Source organism: Ambystoma mexicanum, chromosome 1q (assembly GCF_040938575.1).
Source record: "Ambystoma mexicanum isolate Mex_15411 chromosome 1q, UKY_AmexF1_1, whole genome shotgun sequence".
Taxonomy (NCBI): domain Eukaryota; kingdom Metazoa; phylum Chordata; class Amphibia; order Caudata; family Ambystomatidae; genus Ambystoma; species Ambystoma mexicanum.
The window spans coordinates 923,749,053-923,775,804 of NC_090922.1; the positions used below are offsets into that span (position 1 = coordinate 923,749,053).

At 45.9% G+C, this 26,752-nt stretch overlaps 1 protein-coding gene across 4 annotated transcripts in view; it reads right to left on the minus strand.

Moving 5' to 3' along the window:
* Positions 1 to 26,752, minus strand: part of LOC138538879 (glyoxal reductase-like) — a 1,290,729-nt gene that overhangs the window by 326,928 nt on the left and 937,049 nt on the right. For 2 of the 4 annotated variants that reach the window (XM_069641561.1, XM_069641562.1), the window contains exons 5-6: positions 13,957 to 14,139; positions 9,200 to 9,259 (exon numbers count right to left, since the gene is read on the minus strand). In XM_069641561.1, the coding sequence (XP_069497662.1) occupies positions 9,200 to 9,259; positions 13,957 to 14,139 (243 nt within the window). The remainder of the gene's footprint in view (positions 1 to 9,199; positions 9,260 to 13,956; positions 14,140 to 26,752) is intronic. The other 2 variants (XM_069641563.1, XM_069641564.1) reach the window with 1 other exon arrangement.

A 26,752-nucleotide genomic window follows, 5' to 3' on the forward strand; every position in this document is an offset into this window, starting at 1 on the left:
GTGCGGCCCAGCCCATTAGCGATAGGGGGAGAGATTGCCAATGGGGGGTGTCTCTGTTGAACCGCTCTATTACTGGTTGTATATTAAGTCGGGGGAACCCATCAAGCGTCGGGTCGAGCCGTATACCCAGGTATTTGAGTTCCCTAATAGAGACGTGATATGGGCAGGTCTCCGGGATCGCAGACTCGCCACCCTGAATCGGGAAGAAAATGGTTTTGGCCTCATTAACCTTTAGGCCTGCAAAGTACTGGTATTCCCTGAGTATGAGGGAGACCACCGGGCCCGAGATACTCGGGTTACTGAGGTATATGAGCAGGTCATCCGCATAGAGCGAAAGGCGGTCTTCTCCCCCTCCCAGCCAGACAAAACCGGTCCAGTTTGTGTTAGCTCTAAGCTCAATCGCTAGTGGCTCGATGGCCAGGAGGAAGAGGAGTGGAGACAGCTGGCATCCCTGTCTCGTGCCCCGACCCAGGGGGAATGATTTGGAGGATCTGCCGTTCACCCACACCGTGGCCTCCGGGGATGCATATAGCAGTTTTACCCAGGATATAAATGTCTGCCCCAAGTTCATCCTAGCCATGATCTCCCACAAAGCATCCCACCCCACAGAGTCAAACGCCTTTTCGGAGTCCACCGCCAGGAGGGCGAGTGGGGCTGGTATTTCCTTTGCCCTGGACAGCGCCAATTGGACCCTGCGTAAGTTCATCCGAGTTGATTTATTGGGCATAAATCCACATTGGTCCGGGTGGACTAGGGACTCAATCACTTGCAGTAGTCTGTTAGCGAGTGTTTGGGCGGGAACCTTCGCTTCGCCATTGATCAAGGATATCGGGCGATAGGAGGCGCATTCCTCCGGGGGTTTCCCAGGCTTATGTATGACAACTATGCATGCCTTCCTGAGGTCTGGGGGAAGTGCTCCTAGTTCCCTGCTGCGTAGAAACATGCGGTGAATGTGGGTGGGTAGCATGCTACCAAGGCACTTCCACGTTTCTGTTGGGAACCCATTGGGGCCCGGAGTTTTCCCGGGTTGGAGTTGTGCCAGTGCATTTTGCACCTCGGTGTCAGTGATGTCAGCATTCAGGAGGTCTGATTGGTGCTGTGGGAGTATCGGAATCTCGATGTGGTCGAGGTATCGAGAGGGTTCAACTGATGGATTCCCAGTGGGTGGGGTATAAAGACTTTTGTAATAGGTGGCGAATGCCTCGACGATATCTGAGTCTTCCGTCAATAATGTCCCATCCGGAGATCTGATTGCCCCAACGTGTCCCCTGCTCTGCACGCATCTCTCCAACCAGGCCAAAGTCTTGTTCGCTTTGTCGCCCCTTTCATATATTTGGCTCCGGACTAATTGGTGAGCAGTTCGTGCATTGTCTAGGGACAGGTTACTGAGGGCGTCTTGCGCCGTGAGCATCGCCTCCTTTGCTTCTTGGGAGTTTTGTATAAGGGTTTGTCGCTCACACTCCAGGATGCATGCTTCTGCTTCCCTGACCTTCTGGACTTGGCGTTGTTGGTAGGCGGAGACCGTGGAAATAAACTCCCCTCGTAGGACTGTTTTGTATGCCTCCCAGATCGAAATCGGGCAGTCCACCGAGCCCTCATTAAGTTCGAAATATTCCGCTGTCCTCTTTTCTAGCTCCTCCGCAATTTCAGGAAGACGGAGATGGTATGTATTTAGGCGCAAATTACGATCCGGGCGGCAGGAGGAGTCCTTGAGAGTTAAAAGAAGCGGGGAGTGGTCCGAAATTCCTCTCGCGAGGAATGCAGCGTCGAGAAGCCTGTGGGTTATGTTGCGGGGGATGAAGGCGTAATCGATCCTGGAGAATGATTTGTGGACCCCTGAATAGAAGGAGAACCCTGCCTCGTCTCCATGAAGTGTGCGCCATGCGTCCACCATTCCTGAGGTTTCGGCAAACGTGGCGAGCGGCGTGAAGGTGGGACGTGTTCCAGCTCTCCTATAGGTTCTGTCGATTGTGATGTCCATTACTTCGTTAAAGTCCCCTCCGAGCACCCACCTATCAGCCTCCTCCTCCAGAAGCAAGTTCTGTAGCTCGGCGAGCAGTTCTTTCGTCCGCGTAGGGGGGCATAGAGTGCTGCCAGGCCCCATTTCTCGCCCCAGATGTCCGCCAGCATCAGCACATAGCGGCCCCGGGGGTCTGCCCTGATCTTCCTAACCTGGAGAGGGACTCTCTTGTGAACGAGTATCATTGTGCCCCTAGCTCCTTTCGTGAATCCGGCATGGTAGACATTCGAGTAGTTGGATCTTTTGAAAAAGTTGGTGTTTGTGCCTATCAAATGCGTTTCATGTAAGAGGGCAATGTCCGGCGAGTGTCGGTTTAGGTACTGGAGCACCAGTCTCCGCTTTATGCTGGAGCCGAGGCCATTGACGTTCCAGGACAGTATTGTCACTTTGTTGGAGTTCATCCTGTCTGCGTGAGTCTATTTGTTGGGGTATCTGAGAGGATTAGTGGCCGTTGCATTTTTCCCGGGGGCGTATATCGTTTTCCTCTCAGGGGGGACCTCCGGGGGCCGCCTCGCACCGGAGTGCCTGAAGACTGGCAGATACTTGTGTCTCTGGTCCTGGCCCAAAATAGTGTTTGTTTGCCTTGCCTGCTTTCGTTGGTTTCCAGCTTTCTTTTCTCGTGATTCCGTTTCCTCGAATCCCCAAAACTCCCCCCACCCTGCACTTCCCCCCCAATTGGGAGCACCTGTCGCCCAAACATTGAACTGATAACTTGGTGAACTTAAACTTCGTCGGGAGGACCCGACCTAGGGTGGTAGCTCCTGTGGAGTTACCTGGACTGTGCTTGAAACTGCGGTGTCAAGGCGGTGGTGGCCGCAGTGTAGTTTCCATGGTGTCTCATGGCGACTTCAGTACTGTGATGCCCAGGCCTCATCCGTTCTCTGTGGTATTCCTGGAGGGGCGTCTTGGTGATTCTGTTTCGGGGCCTATCAGAGTGAGAGATGGCGAGTTCTGCCCGGGTCCGGGTTTGCGAGCGGACGGTTCAGAGGGCGAGCGTCGGGCCGCAGGCCCATTAAGGATCTGTGTTTCGAGCCAATCCCATGCTTCTTTGGGGTTGTGGAATAGGTGTGTCGTTCCCTCGTGGTGGACCTTGAGCAACGCCGGGAAGAAGAGGGCGAACTTAATTGACAGAGAGTGAAGTTTCTTCTTAACAGAGTCAAACGATTGGCGGGCCCTCTGGACCTCTTTAGTATAGACCGTATAAAACCCTACTTTGTAGCTGTTGTATGTGATTGGGCCGGAGGCCCGTGCCATCTGGAGGATGGCGTCTCGGTCCCGGTAGTTAAGGAGGCGTGCAATTATAGTTCTGGGCGGGGCTCCTGGGGTAGGTCGCCCAGTGGGTACCCTATGTGCTCTTTCAATAGAGAAGAATTTCGACAGTTTCTTGGGGGCAAAGATGTGAGTCAGCCAGTCTTCTAGGAAAAGTTTGACACTGGGGCCTTCCTCTTTCTCCGGGATCCCGAGAATCCTGAGGTTATTGCGTCGTGCCCTGCCCTCACTGTCTTCGGCTCGGTATTCTAGTTGGTTGACCTTCTGGGCAATTATGGCGAGTTGTTGTTCCAACTGGCGGACGTTATCTTCTGTGTCCGACACTCTTTGTTCCGCTTCTCCGACCCTATATGATAGATTGTGGAGATCCTGGCGTAGGAGAGATACTTCCGTGCAGACTCCGCCAATTTTGAGTTCCAGCGATGTTCTCGAGTCCCCAATTGCCTTCATTAAGTCGCTCAGGGAGAGTTGGGGGTCCTGAGCTGCTTCCCCGATATCCGCTTCCGATGGGGTTTGCATTTCCAGGCGAGGGGGGCCTCCACTGTGTAGAGGTCCATTTTGCTTTGTAGGGTTTGCCTCTTAGCCTTGTCCTTGCCCATGGCGGAGTCGGGGATTTGTGTGAGGCGGCCAGTCCGGATGGATCGTATTGGTGCCCCACCAGGGGGTTATTGTGAAGTCTGAATAGGGGTGGGTTAGTCGGACGACGATCTTTCACGATTCTGTCCCTGTTCAGGAGTGTCGGCGGGATTACTTTGGCCGCTGGGAGCAAATCCCTGCTATGGTTGGCCGCTGTGTTTATTGGAGGGTCATGGGCCCACAGGGAGGGCATCCGCATGTATGCCCACCCAAGGGCCGTGCAATCAGCCCAGGCTATGTTCTTTTCATGAGTGGCGTGTGGAGGGCAGCAGCCACCGGCCCCCCACTGTGTGCGCTACCTTATGAATAGTACTGCCCCTGGAGGCTGTTAATTGTGTTAATTGTGGGGTAGTAACGAGTTCTCTTGTCATTGGCGGTTCCAAGGATCCCTGGTCAGGGTTGGTCCGGTAGAGTTTGGGGTTTACCCCAATGCGTGGTCACACCCAGAGTTATCTCCCCCCAGTGGAGTATCTGTCCAGCTCCTTATGCTTGTGGGGCTGTGATCCTTACATCAGGGGCCTCCGTCCCCCCCACGGCCGTAGCCCACTGATGCCACCTTGTTGCCAGTTCTCTGGGCCCCAGATCGATTGTATAGGGAGCTGCAGGCGTTGTCACCAGTTCAGGGTGCTTGTGTTGTTGGGCGAGGAGAGCGTCCACAGTCCCCGCAGCTCCGTGCCCCCCACAGGTGGACCTCTGATTTTATTTTTAAAAGAGGGTGTGGCACCTCCTTAATGCGGGTCGGTATCCTGTCGTTCGCAGGCCGGGGGGGGAGTTTGCACATACCTCGTTGGTGCCGTTGAGGGAGCGCAACACCGCGTTGCTTGTTTTCGTGTCACGGCTCAACCCCAGGTGCTGCAGTCTCGCTGATGAGGGTGCGGGGGGGAGGGCGGAGAGGCTCCGGCTCCGTGGTGCGTATCTCGCCTCCGTTTGCGCTGCCGGATCAGGCAGCACAGCGTGGATGTCCCCCGCTGTCGGTGTCCAGATGCCCAGCGCACTGCAGGTGTCCAGTCGCCGTGCGAACCCAGCGATTCTTCCCCAGGGTCACTGCAGCCTTGGCGCCGAACGACGGGAGCGGCCGTGCCCGCGGTTCGGGTACTCGTCGGCCGCCCCAAGCGGGGAGCTCAGCAGGGGGGAGGGGCCCCGGGCGGCAGTCTGGAGGTGTCAGAGCAATGCCGTCAACGGATGCCAACGGATGCCCCTGGCTCACCCGCTCCCCAGGGCCTCAAAGACCACTGTAGCCCATGGGGGACAGGGGCGGAGGAGCCATTGTCAACCTCCCAGCAATGGCGGTGAGTCTCGCGCTGGCGGGCACAGGGACGTTTCTTGCGCTCCCAGGTCCGATTGTGCCCCAGGTTGCAGCTGGTAGTGCCTGGATGGGTCCGCCACTGCTGTGATGCTTTGGGAGGTCGGGTGAATTCTCAAAGTGGAGTATTCTCAGGATATTTTACCACGGCCACCGGGAGCTGACGCGATTAGTTCCTAAAGTATTGAAGCTCCTGGTCCTGTTGGACTTTATAAGTATACCTTTAAATATAATCCAGGGATGTTGGCCACCATGTTATCACGTTTATGTGCGATAATATGGACTACTAGATTCATACCTCCTTCCTGGAAATGTACCCATCTTGCTCCTATTTTTAAAAAACGTGATAGACATAATCCTCGTAATTATTGACCTATTGTGCTTCTTGACCCCTCTTGCAAGATCTTTCCATCTCTTCTTCTGAGAGAGTTAGACTGTTGGGCTGTCACAAGAGGCCATAGTGATTATTTCCAATCAGGCTTCAGAAAGGGACTCAGCACTTTCCTCAACGGTCTATGGCTTTCTGTCCTTAAGAATAAAATTATCAATTTGAAACACCTTCTTTATTGTGCCTTCATAGATCTGACTAGTGTGGACAGAAACCTCCTATGGAAGAAACGTTTGTGCTGGGACTGCCTCTGGGTTGGTTGATATGCTACGATCTATCCACACGGACACAAGGTTTCAAGTCAGACTGTCCAAAAAGGGTGACCCGACAAGACCTATAGAGCCTTATAGGGGCCTAAGAAGACAGGGCTGTGTGCGAGCACACTGTCTTTTCAATCTCGTTGTATCTGAGATGCTTTTCGTGAAAGGGGATGTTTTTCGCCGCCTGTCGTAACATCCTATGTTCAATACTTGGCTTACACATATTATTACTTGTCATTTGATCACACCTCAATTGATTTTTTAATTGGAACCAATAAGTCTTATTCTCTGACTTTTAAACATCTTTGTGGTAAGACTTAAGCCTTCATTATGCAAAGAAAAAAGAGAAACTACATGGCTGTTTCTCCTTACTTCGAAAAATACATCAGTGTAATACAATACAGTTTTCCAGTCAATGAGTAAATGTATCTATTTTCATACACTCAGCAATAACATTTGCCCTCCAGTAGCCCCAGGATCGTCGCAGTACGGGTGTTCCCTTCTGTTCTCTCAACAGTCCCTGGCGGCTCCTCCGGGCACCTTCTTTCCTTGCTCTCTGCTCCAGGTCCATGTCTCTGTAGTGGTGCGAGCCGCGCTCACACTTTGGAAACCTCTTTCTGGGTTGCTGGCAGCTCAACTCGCCACTCACGGATGTTGCCGGTAGCTTGCAGAACTGGAGTCTCTTCTGTGCCCCACAGTTCCAGCTTTGGGCACCTGACCAAGGAGGCACTAACAGCTATGACCCTCCCACGGGCCATCTGAGCCTCCGCGTTGCTGTTTCTTTCTCCGAGTATTCACCAGCGTCCTGTCCTCCAGGCAGCCTCCTTCTTGACAGGATATCTCTCCTACCAGGCCCGGCACACCCGGCCCAGCTTCTCTTCTGCTGGTCTCCCCTCTCTGATGGTCGGCTCCAGCTTTTATACACCTGCAACCACTTAACTGGTTGCAGGTACGAGTCCTTAAATCGATTTGCCTCACCATAGTTACTGGGTCTCTAAGGACTTGCCTAACCCTCACAACAGTCTTCATGCATCTTCCTCAACTCAGTACCAGAATGGTGAAATGACATGTTAGTGTGCACTAATCTTAGTCGCCTCTTCCTCGTCCCAGTACTAGAGTGGTATGAAAAAGGTAAATTGCAAGGAAGTGATTGGCAACAGCCTGTAAAGGCAGGGGGAGGGTAAGGTTGGTTATCACAAGGAAAAGGGGGATACCATGTCTCTCTCCCTGACCTCCTCCTATTCCCCCTCTTTCTAGTGTCACTATATGGATGGCATTTTCTAGGGTCATCCTGAAAGGAAGAGAAGGGTACCAGTATCCCATAAAGGCTGAAAGTTCATTATGGAATGGAAATGGGGAATAGCGTGTCTCACCCAAGGACATCCCCCTTGCACTACCAAAGTCTCCTCTACCCAGGTATCCTCCCTCACAGCTCCACCCCCAGGGTCGGGATCCAAAAGCTGTGGCCCTTTCCACCCCCACCCGCACGAGAGTAGAGGATATTGGGCAAAATGAATTGAGAACGCCCTCAGGTTCCTCACAAAACACAATGTTTTTATCTACAATTATTTTTTCTTATAGAATTTTAGAGGGTATTCAAAATGTCCTTAATTATTGTTGTAGTTCGATTTTTAGGATTACTTTTCACTAAAGTTTGATGTGTATTCGTTCATTGTTTACTTGTACGATTTTACTTATTTATATGTGAAAGGTTTCATCTTAATCATATCACAAATAAAACATTAATTCTTTGTACATTGAATTTTCAATTGTTTTTGACTATGGTGTTCTAAATCGTGTCCATTTGAGTCCACTAAAAGACAGTGGGCTTGGAAATCCCTAATATCTTTCAGATTGTACTTGCGTTAAACAGCAAAACCTTAAAACGCTTGGGTGCCAAAAAAGCACTCAGCTCATCACCATGGAAATCCAATTCCCTCTGTGGAAAGCCACACCATATAAGATCTATTCATGAGCGATGCTCCAGCCACTGCATGAGACCATATGCACCACAACAGAAGGTCAAAAAATTGAATATCAAATGTCACAGATCGGTGCAAAGGAGAGAGGCTATGCAATATGTACTAGAGTGATCACTGGCCCGTGCTTAGTCGTAAACCCATGCCTGTGAGTGGTGTGTGGCCGCCTACTAGAAGAACGTCGAGGTCAATCGTTGGTCAGGTAGATAACAGAGACTCACTGGTGCTTCTTACGAGAATTGGACAAGCACCATTGAAAGGTCACCTGGCTCCCCCGCTCATGAAAATGCAATGGTGATGTGCTGCCACTACCAGGTCACCTGGCTCCCCGCTCATGAAAATGCAATGGTGGTGTGCTGCCACTGCCAGGTCACCTGGCTCCCCGCTCATGAAAATGCAATGGTGATGTGCTGCCACTGCCAGGTCACCTGGCTTCCCGCTCATGAAAATGCAATGGTGATGTGCTGCCACTGCCAAGTCACCTGGCTTCCCGCTCATGAAAATGCAATGGTGATGTGCTGCCACTACCAGGTCACCTGACTCCCTGCTCATGAAAATTCAATGATGATGTACCGCCACTGCCAGGTCACCTGGCTTCCCGCTCATGAAAATTCAATGGTGATGTGCTGCCACTGCCAGGTCACCTGGCTCCCCGCTCATTAAAACCCTGCTCATGAAAATGCAATGGTGATGTGCTGCCACGGCCATTGGCAGAACCAATGGCATGGCTCCAAATCACAAGTGGTTCATCTCATTCCAACCATACCCCGATGAAAGGTGGGGCCTGAGCAGGAAACTAAGGGGCAGATTAGGACTTTGGTGGTATTGCCTGCAGTAATACCAACAAAATCATTTACCGTTACTGCATGCTGTAAAATACCTGATATCCGCCCTTGCATACCTTTCTGTTATTCCCCATTTTGCCTTCCTGTACATGGGGTCCAGCATTTATTTAATGCATGTCGTAATGCTTGTTTTTTAATGGAGGTAAATACGAATGCCACAAAAAAGCAGGCATTAACAAAGAGTACCAGCAACGAAACCCACAGTTTGGCAGTGTAGTAAAACATCCGCAAGTGGTCATTACCAGATATTTTACTACTACCACCAAACTCGTAATCGGACCCTATATCCCCAGCAAGAGACAGCAGACCAGCATAGAGTGTACAGTGAGATTCGACTGGAAAGTTGGTCAGCAATCCAAAGTGTTCATTTACCATAGTGTTCATAGTGTGGCAAAGCTGTACTCTGGACGATTACTGTTTAAAGAAAAAAAAAAGGTTCGAGTTCCAAATGCAAGTTCAGTACATCTTCAGCCAAGGAATGTGAAAAACCAAGTCTTACCTCACAATTTTGCTCTATACGTTTTGGTTTTGTAGATTTGGGAATAGTGACAACTCCATTCTGAAAAATGGCATAAACATTGGTAGGCTTAAAAATATATATGGAATATTTTACGTTTCAATAATTCACATAAAAAGCATTCATTTTTTTAAGATCCAGAACTATAATTCTCTATTTCTAGACACGATCTATTAAACTAAACATGGTGAATACAGAATTTATTTCCAGGAGGTTTTAGGCAGTGAGGTTTCTGTAAATCTGGAAAAAATCTCATGCTCTTCAGGTCAAGTGCTATCGCGCTCTGCCAAATAATCGCAATGCTAACAATGGCGCTGTTGACATGTTCTCAAAATTCTGACGTGAAACGTCCTGCCCTTGTTTCTCTTCTTCGGTAGCCCTGCGTATAATATTACTATGCGTCAGCGCTGCCATTTGAAGGGTCTGTTCTTTCGGTTTTCCTGTTTATGAGAAGAACGATGGCACGAAACATGCCGTCCACAAAAAGTCCCGTGAACCCCACAGAAGGGCTTGGATTGTGATTGTGTAGCGTTTGTGTACTTAGCTTACCCACTCAATACATTTTTCCTTGGATCATAAGAGCTCCGCCTCTGGAGTATCCTTTTTGTAATTTACGATATTTATTTATTTGATAATGCGCTTAATACCCGAGTTCGCCTTGCTTCCAAAACCAGCACGTTGCCCCTGTGCTATCCCCCAGGTGTCTTCAAAAGTGGAGCAAGCAAAGAAATATACTTTGTGCTAAGAAATGTGCCTAGCAATGAGCGATGGTGCCCCTTGACCACAGTGGCCCCATTATTTTTGCACAGCATCTGCATTTGTATCGGGTGGTGTACAAAAAAAAACTGCAAAAGCTGTTTTTGTACAGGACCTACAAAAAGCACAATTTGCAATGTGTTAAAAATATTTTTTAAACAAGCAATTTCCAATGCCAACATTTTAGGCTTTTGTGTGCCTAATACTTATACACAAGCCACAACTGTTGGCTTTGCCAATGCTCGTTTTTAACATGACTTCAGTGAAGGACAGGGAGAGTGCTTATAAATCGAGTGGCTAAAGGCAGACCTGGTTTAGGCATTTTTATTGCACCAGTAGCAGGTTTACAACTCCAATTATGTCATTAACTCTCAGAAGGCTGCATGAAAAAACACTGGCAGGCACGTTGAGTACAAAGTTTGCTGGTAAGGCTTGAATAAAGCGAGCTCAAAGAGTTCCCATGAAGAGTTGTTTTGGGCAGGCAGGGGCAGGAACTGGTTTGGAATGGATATAGGGATTAGAATGGCCAAGGGCAGTTAACAGGCAGGAAAATAACCAAACACCACCTACAGGTTGTGCGTCTCTCCTCAAATGCCATTCCCTCTGGGTCTGTACTGTAACACAATAGTTTGACCTTATAAGCCAAACCAATGAAAAATAAGGAAGGGCAAGGGGAGAGGTAGTAATTACAATACAGGTCCTGATTCATGTAATTATTTGGTGTAAAACAGGGATTTGAGTGCCTTTCTGCCCCAACACCCCATTCGTCAAACAGGGATTTGCAGGCAAAATGGCACACTAATCCCCCCATGAATCAGGGCCACAGAATTTAGACAACCACTAAATGTGTATCTGATGGCACCAAGGCAATACTAGCCGCTTTTTGTTCATCTCTTGAATGGCTTTTGAGGACATCTGTATGTGGTCGGTGGAACTGCACTCTTAAATCTCCCTAATGGTCTGTGGGGACATCTGGATGTTGTAGCTGGAACAGCAGCCTTTACTCTCCAGTGCTGTCTATAGCTGCTGCAGCCGCTGCGCAGGCACGCAACGGGTCCTGTTGCAAGACAAGAAGGAGAGGGGTGGTCCTAGGCCCCAAAAAGGAAAATAAAACCATTGAACTGTCTGAATGGCTCAGAGTATTTTCTGTGCCATCTGTCATAACTGGTGCGCCCATTTTACACTTGGCATGGCCATTATTATTTACCACCTTACAGTGCACATGAATACATACACTGGACATCACAGAACGCCTATTTTCTTTTATTGTATATGGTTACAAAAATATAACCTTTCACAAATCACAAACCAAAATACATAATTTAACAAAAAACAGAAAAGGAAAATGTATACAGTTAACAAACAAAGCATTCGCATCCAGACCAATTCCAACAGAATTTAAACAATGTTTAGAAGGATTTTACAGTTCTATCTTACAGTCCTCAAGCATCTTGACGACAGCGATCGTCTTTTGATGTGAGTGTCCATCAATCAGGCTTTCCCAAAAGGAGTCCTCTGCCCAGTATGTTACACCGGACATGAATCTACTGAGAAATTGATGTCTAGAATTCCTTGTGCCCACACACTCCATCATCATATGTTTGATTGATTGGTTTTCAGGCTTGGCACACGACTGACAAAGACTTACTGCAGAAGCTCCCAAGCCTCTTCTTGACAGAATTTCCCCAGTGTGTAAGATGTTCAATCTCAGTCTGAAAAACATTCCTTATTTTCCAGTCTGGAAATTTTATTAAATATTTGCTGAGGAAACCCAGTTTCCTTTCCGCTCTTTGTAGGGGATTTGGATATGACCCTGATCTTATTTTCTCAAGGGTCCTAATCCAGTCCATTTCCTCCCATTTTTTTTGGACCTTTAATGGGTTTTCTTCCAACAATTTTGAGTCTATGTTTGCCCACTCCTGCCAATCCTTTGCAAGTGAGCCTAGTCTGTCTAACTGGTGAGAATTACCAGCCTCCAGATGTTTTCTCATATCTGTATAAAGGGATTGGTCTTGTGATGATATAATGCGGTAGTGCAAGATCAACAGTTTCCACTCTACTTGGGATTTTAATGATCTTAGGCCCAGTTCGAACCTGATATTGTTCATTGATAGACTCATTGGTAGGCCCAAGGCATGTTTCCATAACAGACCTTCCCATTTTTGCCAGGATGTATTCAACAATTGGGGTTTGGCTTCAAGCCCATATAATAAAACAGGAATGACTTTGGCCTGATAAAACTTAAGGATAGGTATGAATGAAAATGTACTGTATTTCCAAAGGATTCTTTTCATCTGAGCTGCAAGGGGTTTTATTTTTATCTCAAGGTCAGACTCTGTTTTGCTTGATGCCGGTGTGGCATAGATTTTGTATCCCAGGTAAACCAAATCCTCCACTATTTTGCACGTAAGGCACAATGAGAGTTTATTTTTTGCTAAAGATCACACCCCTAGATTAGACTGTGAAGTTGGGATACTTTCACACAAACTTCAAGTTTGTTGCTATGCATGGCGGTCAGAAAATGTGATTCTCCATATAAAAGACTTTCTTTTTTGTGCGTCAAACTAGCAGACGTCATAGCTATAAACTAAGCTTTAAAAGGGAAGTTTTATTACTGCTGGCTTTCATTGTCTAATAATAAGGGACATATTTGGTAGGTAATTGTAGCTGCGTGTGGGATTTCAGCCCAGCATGTTCACCACAACGACCAACACTTGAAAATGTACACATTGGAAAGGGCGCTGCTAATAACAAAGCAGCAGGGTTGGATTGGCCCCTCAGCCTTTTGGCTCGTGGCCGGGCCGAAATCGTATCTGGGAAGTGGGGGCCGGTTTCTGGCAATGCCTGGGCCGGTTTGAGGGGAAACAATGTGAAAAAAGAAATAAAAAAAAAGGTTTTTCTAATTTTTTTCTTCTTTTTCAAAAAGCCTTTCATCCTTCTGAGGTCGATAAATGAGTACCAACACAGGTTGGGTGATATTGTATGTATATTTGTTCTATAAAAAAGAGCTTAAGCGTAAGTGCAATACAATAACATTATCATTTGGCCTTGGACGTCTGCTTGGATTCACAGTAATTTGGTGTACTTAGGACAAATGCTATTTGATGCCACTTCCTGTTTTGTCTAGGGGTGAAAGGTCGTGTTTCATCGCTTGCCAGGATGTCACTTTGGGGTGAGGTCAAATGACATCACTTCCGATGATGTCATCAGAGGACAAGGGTCATGGGGCGAGGGGTATGCCACTTTTTTTTGGGTGACCAGGCCCATTTCTTGTCCCAGTCCGACCCTGCAAAGCAGCATAGCAATACCAAGTAATTGCCCAGGCTTTCTTCAGGTGCCGCCTCCGCAGGGGTGTCAATCCGTACTCCACAGGAACACTCTCCGGGGACCCCCAAGGTTAGCAGGTAAAGCCCAATTAGCAAAACGGAGGTCCACGCCTGCTGTGCTGCCAGCTCTGGAGCTTCATGTCTGGCTCTCCTTTTGTGCTGGGGGGTGGAGGGCAAGAGGAGGGAGAGGGTGCTGCTTTCCACAGCAAAGGCTGCAGGAGCCTAGACCTTTCTACTTTTGAGAAGTGCAGGTACTCGTATATTTAAAAAAAATGAGAAGTGCAGGCTAGGACCGGCCCATTTAGTGCACTGGAATGGATGCCTTATGAACCAGAGGATTCGAGCAATAAAAGGACACCATACTCACAAGTGCTTCATTCTCAAACATAAGCAAACGATATATGCATTCCGCTATGTAAAAAAATACTGCAATTCCTCTGGGATCTTATGGGAATGTAATTCTTAACTTGTATTTGCGTATTGCTTACTACAAGAACATTGCATGTTTTGCCAACAGTGGTGGGCAGTGGTGTTAATGCAGTCCAAAGATCCGAGACCCTGTGGTTGTGAAACTAATTATGATACCATATTAAAACCAACAGCCAGCGGACTGCGTGGGGTTTGCATTGTAGGAACGGACGAGGGACCACTACTTACTTGAATGCTCCACCGTATGCATATTTGCGCTGGGGTTCTCTTGTACTTCTCGGCCAACTGCACAATAACAGGATGTGTCAGAGCTTCCCCTTTAGCTAATGGGCAATATCCCTCAAAAACAATATTGTTGCTTCGACAGTAGTCCAGCAGCTCTTGAGGCCTTTGGAAAGGGTGATATTCAACCTGGTTTAAGGGAGAACAAAGCATGTTAATGTCTGTGAAACTTCACATAAACATTTTGGTTCATCTTGCATTTCAGTTATTTATTTACAAAATTACACCACTTTCCGGCTTCTTGTGAAAACATCTGACGTAACTCACACGAATTTCACCACTTTCAGAATCATGGTTCACGTTACATTTTATCTCTAGTAGGATTAAAAGATGTATACAATCATGAACATGGACAAAGATAAAAGTGCCAGTACATATGTTGCTATGAATCACTTCAGAGTATGACATTTGCGTTTAAATTATTATCTAGATGGGTACTTCTAGTCGAGCCCGCGGTGCAAATTAAACGGGTGAAAAACAACCAGAGGTTGCCAAGAGGCACCCAGCAGCGCAGGCCATATGGGTGGATTCATTCATTCATTCACCCACCCACCCACTCAATGTAGGGCTCTGCAAGAGCAAAATGTGCACAGCACCTTTGCCGTTGGTCTTTAGCCCATGAAACAGGGAGCCGAGCATAGCCTCTCTCCGACCTCAAAACTCGCTTCCTCTTGATGCTAGCGCTGAGTGTTAAGCGCTCGACTAAGCGCTCTCCGCTGACATGGAGCAGGCCTGTCCTTTGCATGTCTGAATTCTCGCAGGGCCGGCTCAGGCCCTTCATCCTCCCGAAGTTAGGCAAACAGATAGCTATTTAACTGGAAAATACAGCGCTTAGAAGTGGGCGTTATCCGGCAAGAAGCACAACATAAAACCATGATATTGTTGTGATTGCTACCTCTCTAGTCTCCACTGGTGGGGTCACTACCAGCATAACTATAAACTGGGAGTGTGACCCTCCCTGTCGATCAAGTTCACATTTTACTTGGCCAGTTTAAGCCTCACGGGCTTGATAACCCACCCAGTCCACTCTATGGTTGTTAACGCTTCCCTTCTAATACAATAAGAGCAAGCCACATTCTGCCTAGCTCTCTGTCCAAATCATCTGCCAGCACCTCCATGCAAAGCCTGCTCTAGGGGCACCATCTCCACGCAAGGCATACCACAAAGTCCTTCCCAGGCCATCACCACAGGTGGCCGCCCTACTAAGTAGCATGGACCACCACTGAATCTTCACCACCACATGCAGAGTGGACCTCTACATGCTGCTCTGCATTGACGAGCCACATTCCCACCGACCCCAATATATTACCACACTGGCATCAGCTCTCCCTCCTAGAAACCACCCGCCCCACTTGATGTTAACTGTCTCACATCTTCCCTATGTCCCCCAACTTCAGCAGAACCAAAAGGTAAATCGCAGATACCCCGCCTTCATCTACACCAAAGAATACTCCCAAATCCTTTGCACTCTTAACCAACCATCCCGCCCACTTGCCATTGAAGTTGTTCCTTAGGGGAAAAGGGCCTGCAAAGTAAAAATCCATAAGGCATTCAAAGCACCAACATCCCACCTCAAGCCTATCAAATCCACCAACATGGACTGGTTTCTTAAGAAGGCCATTGGAATAGCGAACACAAAGCGTGTTGTGGTCTCCATTTCTCCAACCCTTACAACTATTATTCAGACACTTTCCAATCACCAGCTTGCAGTCTCGGATGACAGTCTTCATCATCACCTTTACTTATCACCTTATGCCCTGTTAAGGATTCTAATTGGGCATCACGCACCAGCCCAGGACTCTTGCCACTGGCCTAGGTTGCAGCGCACAATTAAAAAAAACACTTTTACTTTATTTCCTCAGAATTCAGATTGAGATGGCAGCCAACCCATCTCACACACCCTTTTACAAAACCCCGGGTCACCATGGACCATGAACCAGGCGGGTGGGGGTTAATACAATATTTATTTATTTTAAATTCAAACAAAATCACACACATTTTATATTGGGTAGCAATCACCAGTGGGATGATAATTACACTTTAAAATGATGGAATACACTTAGTTTGACCTTCTAATATAACATACACAAAGCAAAAATGAATGGGAGCAATATTACTTTTTGGGTAGAAAGCACCCAGTTACGATTTCCCCCTCTCCCTCAAACCCCTATTAACTGAATTTTGATAGGCCATAGTTCACAAGTAAAGTCGGTAGGTTAGCATATTCTGTCTTAACCCTTTATAATTTTAACTTATCACAGACAGAACAATTTGTTAGCCATATTATTCCTCAAACTATGTTCCCTATAGATTACTAAATGTACCTACACGAAACTCTTCCTATCCCTAAATAGATGTACCTAACCCTGGTTGTGCAGCCTATCAAGGTAAAGGGATGAAAGAGAAAACTTGCCCTAACCTCTCTCACTACTTTCCTAATACTCTAAAAGAGGAGCACACTTGTAGAAGTTAAATCATTCTATTTTTATACGTATTGCTTCCAGATGTGCGACTTATCAAATTTGTTAAAAAACATGGACTCGCTCAATTGCTCCATATGTCTATTGATGTATATATATCATAACTGATTAGAATCTAGATGTAAATCAGGCAAGCTCAGTCTCAATTTTACTGTGTCAAAGGAATCGGGTAATCAGCTGATCGAGTAAGAAGCGCAACGCACAAAGAATGATAAAAGTAAATAAGACAATGAAGTGCCCGATCGAGGCATAATTAACCCACCATCCTCTACGGAGAGACAAAAACATAACCATGGGGGGAGTGAGGAACACGAATGTCATGGTCTAAGGATCCTTGATGATACAGAGAATATACCCTCGACACACATACAGGATACCCTAGAGGGATTGAAAAAAGAATATCGAGACGTCCTACAACTCAATCAAGATGCCCTCCCCCAACGAGAGAGATGGAGTGTGAGACAATAAATTAGAAGACTGTGTCTTTTAATAAACTACAGTGACCACAACTGCCACAGCCCAAGTCCTGAAGAAAGCAGTTAACTGCATCCATTACGCTGAAACCGGTTGACTAGCTGAGGATCGGATTGATTACCAATAGACATATGGAACAATTGAACGAGTCCATATGTTTGTGTTTTTTAACAAAGTTGATAAGTCACACATCTGGAAGCAATACGAATAAAAATAGGAGGATTTGACTTCTACAAGTGTGCTCCTCTTTTAGTGTATTAGGAAAGTAGCGAGAGAGGTTAGGGCAAATTTTCCCTGCCTTGATAGGGTCAGCTATGCTCTGACCTGGCAGTCGAATATGGAATCTTGCAGAGTGAATATGGAATATCTGGATGCGCAGGAGCTGGAAAATTCAGAAGAGAGTGTCCAGAGCTCCCACTGACGCCCCTTTATGTAGGGATCATGACATCACAGGATTTATTATGGGGGCAGACTTTTGGCTTGACATACCTCTAACAACTGGATTGGTCAGGGATGACTGTTACCGCCTTCCTGTCAGCCGGTTGGACTTCAGAGACATGACATCAGTTTTTATGGTGTGTGCTTACAACGCGAATGGCCCTCCCACAGTTATTTTAGCCAAAATCAGTTATGAGATAAATTGAACATGTTTACAGTTGTAGCACTTTTGAAAATCACATAAGCCGATTCCATATTTCACACTGAACTTGTCATTACAATTCCCAAATCGGCATGATGTTGTTTAGTCATTCTAATAATCTTTCACAAGTTTTGGTGGGAAATATTTCACTTAAAATTCTGCATGTACACTTTTCCCATGATTTAAATTTTCTTGCCGTTTGTACACCATACAGGCTAGGAAAAGCCACAATATCTAGTTCAATGCCAAAAAAATTACATTTAAACTGTTAAACCTTTGCATTCCTGCGTTTTCCGGTTGCAGAAATAAGAGTCTTAAAGTTTATGAAATAAGAACAGTGTTTGCCCCAGATGGGCCGGCTTTGTCTTTCAAGTAAGGGCCTTTTTTTCAAACCCACAGCAGACTGTCAGGCACTAGCCCTGTGCTGCCATGGATTTGTCTTTGAAGCTCTCCAGTATTCAGTGGAGGGGAGGAGCTACCAGAAAGTCACACCTATGTGTCCCAGAAATTCATTGTACCAGGCTGGAGCACTGCCACAGAGTTTGACGAGGGTGCGATATCCACCACCCTTGTCTATTTATGTGCCCTGGGGGCTGTCCACTTGAAGGAAGGCAGATCTTGTTCCAAGGAAGCAAAGTCCTTTGAAGCCAGGCCAGGAAAAAACCTGTTGCTTGCTGGCTTCATAGCACATTTATTTATTTATTTACTTCTGAACCAGAAAGCAAGACTGTTGGAATTAAATATCCTACATATGTTTTAACACAAACCCACCTCACCTTTCCATGCAAGGACAGGGCCTTAATTCAACAATTTCCTTTTAAACAGACATTTCCTTGTTTGTAAAAAAGAGAATTCCTTAAATGTAACTTTCAAATGCGGGTTTCTCTTGCATCTGTGTTCTGAGCATTTCCATGGCCCTAGTAATTTCTAACACACAGGAGTCTGTCCAAGGCAAGGGTCCAATGAAACTGACATAAGCACAGAGATGGAGGGCTTGTTGTGAAGGGTTTGTCAATTATATTTTGTTGCAAAAAGTGAAGCATTTTGTGTACGGCTTGGAATGAAATTCTTTGCTATTTCACAGATCTTGCCTGACACAGCCTGTCATTCAATGAGAAATGCCCTTTTGCTGGAGCACAACCTGAAGGTGGATAAACATAGCTGGGTCTCACTGGAGCCAACAGTGTACTGTTGAAACAGTGGAAAACAGCATCAGGGCGCAGTCATTTTAAATGCAAAATATTTCCTTTTTTCCATGGGAGATTTTGGGCTAAATGCCTCCCAGCACTGCTTTTCAATTCTTTTCTTTGGTGCACATAAGGAAAACACTGGCAGCCATTCTCGGGGTGTTCCATCTCGCCCCATATGTGCTTGGCAAAGACAGCAAAGCTATCATTTTTGTAGCTGCAAAACGCAGTTTTGATGCGAGGCAATGGTGCTCAATGGAGCCAGCGCAGCCATTCTGCTGGTTCTGCTGAATTGTAGCATGGTGATGAAGGGGGTTGGTAAATGTACCCCACAGCTCCTACTTCGTACTCTAATTATTACAACTGTTTCTTTCTCAGAGACATCAGCAACCACCCCAGAATCATTCCAACTGTTTCTTTCTCAGAGATTTCAGCCTCCACTCCAGAATCAACTGCTTTCCTCCCTAACCCGAATAGGCTATAAGTAAAACTTATCAACTCCCACACAGTTAACTGGCCACCCAGGAAAGCACCTAAAGTAGTTCCAAGGACCCGGGGGAAAATGTAGGCATTGAAAGCCGATCCTTCAACTTCCCGACCTGCTGCTTATCAGCTGCCCACTGGAAGCACTTGTAGCCCTCACAATGAAAGTTAATAAGTTGCATGGAGGAGATACATCTATAAATGAACCATTTAAAATTAGCGAACATACTGAAAAATCTCACCCCTACTGTTTTAGGATTGTGACAGTTTGACTTCTCTGCTTAAACAGAGAGTGGTACACTCATTAAGCGCGGGGAAAGGCAAACTAAACATCTCAAAATATAGATAACCTGGGGCCACATCCAACGTTCACAACTAACCTCAATACCTAGCCCCACAATCAACGTCGCCATGCTGGACTCAACAACTCCAAAGAGTCTAAAGCACCCTTCAATCTCTAGCACCATACTAACCCACTGATCTATCACCTGCAATGGCTGATTGGACCATATGCCACAGCACGATGCACAGAAATCCCCGTGGACTATACAGCTCTCTCTTCTCTGCACTTACAGTGAGAGACTCTTGTAATCCAAAGGACAAACTATTTTTGAAGCCTAACAAAGTAAACCTAGCTCTGGCAAAATTCCCTGTTTAGTTAATCAAAAACCAAATAAACTTAAAAAGCCTTAGGGAAGACAAATGTTTCGGCTTTTGAAATTGTTCATAGCATTTGACATTTATAGGCATGAATTTTTGTCATGCCCAGCTCAAAGATCATGCACGTTGAAGGGTTGTTCATCTTCAGCTTACCGAGTTGGCTATGAAAGTCCATTAAATGCTATTGTATTGTATTAGGTTATTTATATAGCGCTCTTTCCCTTATTTGTATAGCCTAAATGCGCTTTGTGGTAGGAACAACCTCAGTGACACAATTCAATGTGCTGCAGGTTCTAAGGGTTTTAGATTCGAAGATGCAGGTGTGCATTTTCGCTGGTCTAGGACCTAAGTGGCTAGCTAGGCTCGACTAAGCAGCCCAAAAACAGGCTAGGCAAGTGGATGGGTGCTGTTGGTGGTTTGCGATAGGGTGCTATTGTTGAAGAGTCGATGTGTGGCCAGCTATAGCAAATTTCCTTTGTTGGTTGTCGCTGTATGCTAGTGGCAGAGGTGTTGAGGTACGTCAGGTGTTTCAGTGGGGACGGCTATGTACGCTGCTAGACCGGAAGGGCATAGCCGTATCAGCATTCTACGGTGCATGGATGTTTGGCTGTGCCTGTGGCTGGTGTCCACAGACGTGGTGTAAGGTATCCATAGCGTAGGCTTCAATGTTGTCCGGCTGCAGCGATTTTTGTCCAGTGGGGACGGTATGTTCTCCTTATTCGTGGTCTCTCTGGGCGAGGGACTGCACAGTGAGGGCGAGTGAGTTTATTGTGGTGTGCCACAGCGAAAGCTGCTGGCTTCCCTGGTGTATTTGTCAGGTAGGAATGATGCTGTTCCTGGGGCGATACGTTGTCAGGGTGAGCCGATGTGAATGTTGGCGTTCGTGTTGTAGTTGGAGGAGTAAGGTTTATTGTGGTGTGCCTCGGCGAATGCTGCTGGCTTCCATGCAGTATTTATCATGTAGGCGTGTTGTTGTGCATGGGGCGACAGTTTGTCTGGTGAGCCGCTGTGAATGTGATTGGTGTATAGGAATGTGTTGTTTGAGATAGGGGGACATGTTCAGGCTGAATTTGGGAAGAGCCAGATTTATAGAGCCTTTCTGAATTTCAGGTGATTTTCAGTGTTGCAAATGTGTAAGTGTAGGGAGTTCCAGATAATTGGTGCTTGGACAGAGAACGTAGACCCGCCCAATCTGGAGGAGTTGTGAGGTGGGACCACAAGTCAGTATGTTGTGCGAGATCTGAGATTCCTTTAGGGCTGGCAGAGCCGGATTTTGTCTCAAAGGAATTTTGGGCCGGTGTTGTGGGTGTCACTGTGGGTGATGCACATGGCTTTAAAAGGTAGTGCGTTCGCCAATGGAGAACATTTAGTGTAGGGCTGATGTTTTCTCTGAGGGGTAGGTTAATGAGCAGACGTGCTGCCGTGTTTTGGACTCTTTGGAGTTTGCTTAGTTGAGATGCTGGAGCGCGTAGGTAGAGGTAGTTTGTGTAGTCTAGGAGGCATAGGATGATGAAGTTGATGGCCGAGAAACGATGGGGATAGGTGAGGTAAGGGAAAATATGCCTGAGAATCCGTAGATGGTAGAAACAGGTTTTAGATATGGAGGTGGTGTGTTGGGAGAGGGATACGTTCGTGTCCAGCGTGCATCCAAGGTTTTTCACCACATTTGAAATAGCCGGTGCTTGTCCTATGGATTGAGGCCATGGAATCGTTTGGGGAAGGAGGGCTGTTTTCCCGCAGATTAGGATTTCAGTTTTTCCAGGGTTGAGGATGAGGTGGTTGGCCATCATCCAGTGGGCAATATCGGAAAGGCATGACGACAGGTCTGGGTTGTCGGAGCCTTGAGATTTGGGGATTTTAAGAATGATCTGTGTGTCGTCTGTATAGTTGTAGCAAGTGAGATTGTAAGAACGGATGATTGCGGGCAGGCGTTTTAGGTAAAAGTTGAAGATTAGGGGAAACTGGGACACTTTTCCTTACTGGTTATGAGGTGGATGTGAACTGGTGGAGCTGCATGATTTGTGAGTGATTTGAGACAAAAGAGGAGATCCACGAGGGCTGTGTTTCTGATTCCTAGTGTTTGCAGCCTGTCTAATAGGATAGTGTGATCGAAGGTATCGAAGGCTGCAGAGAGGTCCAGTAGGGTTAAAGGTCATTTGGTCGAAAATAAATGGTCGACGGGACAAATGGTCGACGCAATTTGGTCGAAAGACAAATGGTCGAATGTTATTTTTTTATTTTCACATTTTTATTTTTTTTTGGGCCCCAACCCCCTTTTTTTGCTTAAAAACCCTTTTTTTTCTAAACGAAAACCTGAAAAATCTATATATAAATAAAAATAAATTCGACCATTTGTCTGTCGACCATTTGTCTGTCGACCAAATGACTGGACACCGTCCAGTAGGATGAATACAGCGCAGCCTTCTGCATCGGCTGTTCTTTTAAGTCATCCCAGATGGACACTAGAGAGGATTCTGTTCCCCTGAGTGGCCTGAAGCCAGATTGTGCAGGGTCTAGGAGACTATTGCACACCTAGGCTGTCAATCAAACAGCAGGGTGGCTGTCCTGAAAGGACAGCCAGCAATCCAATCAGGACAAGTTGCATTCAGGCATTCCTAGATACGAAAGACAGGAGAGTTTCGGGACCCTCCCTCACATCCTGTCCTTCCAGACACACTGGAGCTAGAGGTGGGCTTCAGGGCTGAAGCCTGCCAAAGGCAAGACAAACAAAGGGCTTAAATCTGTTTTGACGCACACAGTAAAACCCAATAAAGACCTCACAAACTGAAAATGGTGAAAAAAGTAGACAGGGGCCATTTTGATAAAATGGTTCCCCATGGGTGCTGTACTGCAGCTGAGGGTTCAGCCTGCGGTAGAAAATCACAATGGTGGGAACAATTAAACCACTGCCACCAGCCATTAAAAAGCAGTGAGGGTAACATAAAAAGGTTACATGAGAATGTAGGATGAGGGGTTACTAGGTAACCGCCCCTCTCCACCCCCAGCACTCCACTTAAGATGGTGTGTGCTGGACTTACAAAGAGAAAAGGTAATTAATGTCAATTTCACTATACTATTCTTGGAAACAGTCATTCACACAAGAAAATGTAATTAAACCTTATGAGAAATCTAAAGGATTTCTCTGTGATACTGCACTGAGGGCGCTGTGTGTCACCATAAAAAAAGTAGGTGCCTATGGCGACTCCAAAAATAGAGGAAACACATAATTCAAATCATGTGAGAGTGGGAAAGAGGTTCCACTCATTCCATGGTTAAAAGTAAAAAGACCTAAAGTCCGGCAAAAGAGCTAGAGGTCTCTAAGGTGAAAGGAATTAAGCACTAAAATGAATATTCTCCCCAACACTGGCTCCCTGAAGACTCTTCTAGTCCTTTGACTTTGATATTGTTTGTCGCTCATAGGTGGTAACTTGTTTTAGACTGTTATTGCTGGGAAAGGCTTGTCTTGATTTCATTGGAATAGTTAGTTGTCCTCACATATACTGAGAACCTGTTTAACCTTTTTCCTTCCCTAAAACTTTTCCTTTTTGTAACCTCAGAATCTGCAAAGTATAACTAGTGTGATGCCATTACTATCCGTATGATTGAAGTCATCTCAGCAGGCTGGGGGAATTGTGTAAGAAGCATATCCAAAGATTATCCACTAACTTGTTTTGATTCTGAAAAGTATTTCAATGTGTATTTACATTGTTACAACAAATTGCCTTTTTAAAGAACACTTATTTAAAAATTGGTGTTAATTAAATAAATAACTATTTATAACTGAAACCTTGAGTTTAAGTGTTACTTGGCTACTTGTATTTACGGATTGCATTTGTACAGTTCTACAGCTCACATTTACCCCTTTTGAGATAGGCCTGGCTGCTCAGTCACACTACCAACTTGTGTAGTACAGACCTATACCAAAAGGTGGGTTAACTAATACTGAGCAGCTATGTGTTGTGTAGTCTCACACAGTGTGAATGCATCAATTCTTACCTAACAACAGGGCCTCCATGTCCTTGTCCTGTACTCCCTTATCATGTGTGTTCTGTGTTATTTTCTTCACAGCAGCTTTTCCTCTTTTTGGTTGTGCTGAACAGAGACCCTTGGGATACCCTATTGGCACACATGGGTGGAGGGTACAACCCTGTACCCGTAGTGTATATTTTTGGGCACATGAGTTTTGCCCACAGAGCAGTGTATGGGCTGGTGGCAGCTATATGCTGAGATGACAGGAGCTCTGAGTGTCCTCCATTTTGGCGGTATACCAACTTCACAGTGCTAGGCTTTCATGCACATCGTGATCTGACCTACTCCCTGTGTTGACATGTCTGTTCATTCTGTGTGGTTTGTGTTTATGATTCAGTTTAATCCGGTACTGATTCATAAGTTAACTTGTTATATTCGATTACAGAACGGCTATTAAAATATATTATTTTATTCTTTTATCTACACAGCTACATTCTACTGTTCTGCACATGCCATAGCTTCCAGCTACCGGTGGATGGACTCTTCAATCAACATTGGCGGATAATCAACGGTGTTTATTTGATAACCGTTATGTGGGACGATCGACAGGGACCAATCTGCCCTTTAGCAGTACCAGCAATAAGGAGCAACCTGTAAGCATTTATGGTATAAAAACCTGCTGATGCGAAAGCGGGCACTTGAAAGTGAAAAGAATCCATATCTTCTCACGAAGGGTACACCATGTGCGTCCTTAGAAAGTTTTGCTAGTGTGACATAAGGATTGATCGCTGAATGCAATCAGCATGTCATGAGGAAGTTATAAAAAACATTCGAAGCATGCGATGTTCGCTAGCTATAACTTGTATTGCAAAAAGATATCGTTCATTTTGTGGACTTTATCTTCTCTTTGCAAAATAAAAGCACTTGTTACATTGCAGACCATTGATGTTTTCATAAAAATAAATGTTTTGCTCTCCTATTTGGGACAAGAAAAAGTTAAGTGCTGTGAGAGAATGCGTGTGTTTATCTTCCTGTTTCTGCGTTAGTAACGTTATGGCGTGGGTGATGACACGACACATTTGGCTACGCAGACCACGAACGTCATTAAAAAAGGAAGAGCATACAGGTTAGACTAGTGATGTCAGTTTGAGGGGCGGGCGATCTGTATTCTTGCTGCAAGGGCACTTGAACTTAGGGTGATGCATCAACAGATAAGATTAGCACAAGATGGCAGCGCCGAACCCATTGTTTTCGCATGGGCACAAGTGCAGAAAACAACGGCAAGATGCATATGAATTTTTTTTAAGATCGTTTACAGTATGCTTAAAATTACATGCCTGAACGATTGGGAAAATAAACTTGGGTGAACTTCGCCTTTAAAGTATTAAAAAGCAGCAGAAGTCAAAAGTTCCTGTGGGTACCTTCTAATCTCTAGGAAGGAAGATACAAGAGGACTTTGGAGACCCTGTCGAAATACTTGTTAAAGGGACACACGCAGTGGCTTGAGTCAAAGGTAAGACCGGGTTGTCCTGTACACCTCTACGAGCAGTCCAACGTACTGGAGCGACTTCTTGGAATCAAGTAAGCAATACCTTTCCCCCCCCACAGTACCTTAGGTTACAAGAAAACATCTTTGCTGAATGCTGCGCGATGTTACAACTTTTGATCTCTGTACTATCCTGAATGGCCAATTACCCAATACTATGAACCATGTCAATCAGAACATGCTAACTCCTAACTATCCATATGCTACAAGGCCATAAATTAGGACTGGACAACTCCGAAAAAGACAACAGACAACAATGATCTAGGGAACCATGGGTAGGACTGCTTGATAACTACAACTTTAAATGAAGTGAGAATAATAACAATATTTGTGATCTTATATAGCGCTTTGTGGCAAATTACTTTTGTGTCTAAGCACTGTCATTATTTTACCCTATAAAATGATAATGTATGAACCGCAGAAGGATGAAGGGCTGAGTGGGGCCTGAGACGACCTTCAAATGTGCGAAGGGCGGAGTGCACACATGTGAGAGGTGGCTACTTAACACGTGGGCTAACCAACAGTGGAGAATAGTGTGCTGAAGCACGATTCAGCACCAGTTTACCAAGGTATGGCAACAACATTATTATATGCATGCATGTTATTACTAATGTAAGGACGATCTGATAACGTGAAGGCCATATGCCTATTTCTGATTGAGAAACATTTGAGCACAATTCATGCCTTACCATTTACATCTGGTGCAACTGAAGCAGCTACTCTTTGCTTGAATGCAAATGTCATGCTTAACAGAGCTTCAGTTTCATGAATACCTATAACCGTTCAACAGAGTAATGTCCCGAGTTGGGAAATGCAGACTTAATGCATGCAGAACCCTATTCAAGCTTAATTGGAGGCTGTTTCAGCACAACAGAGCACCATTCTAATAGATAGTATCGCATTTTGCTTTAAGGATCCAGGCCTTTTACAAACTCTCTGTGCAAACGTTAATGATATGATATTTTATTTATATAGCGCCTAACACAAAGTGTTTCAAAGTGCTTCAAGGCAGGGAAGGGAGCAAGGGAAAAATACAATTACATTCTTACAAGGCCTTGAGAAATTAAGAATGGCCAAATAAAACTATCGTACTAGGCCTGACGACATTTCTGATAGTGCAAGAGCATTGACTATGGAGGTGGTAGGGGGAGAAGAGGAGAAGTAGGCAGGGAAAGTGAGAGGTAGGGGTAGTCCGAGAATCGAATTGGTATGGTGAGAGGAGGTAAGGCCGACGAGTTTCAAGTGTCCAGGAGCAACAAGGAAGATAGAAGAAAGGGTGGGGTGGCCGAGGAGGAGGTTTAGG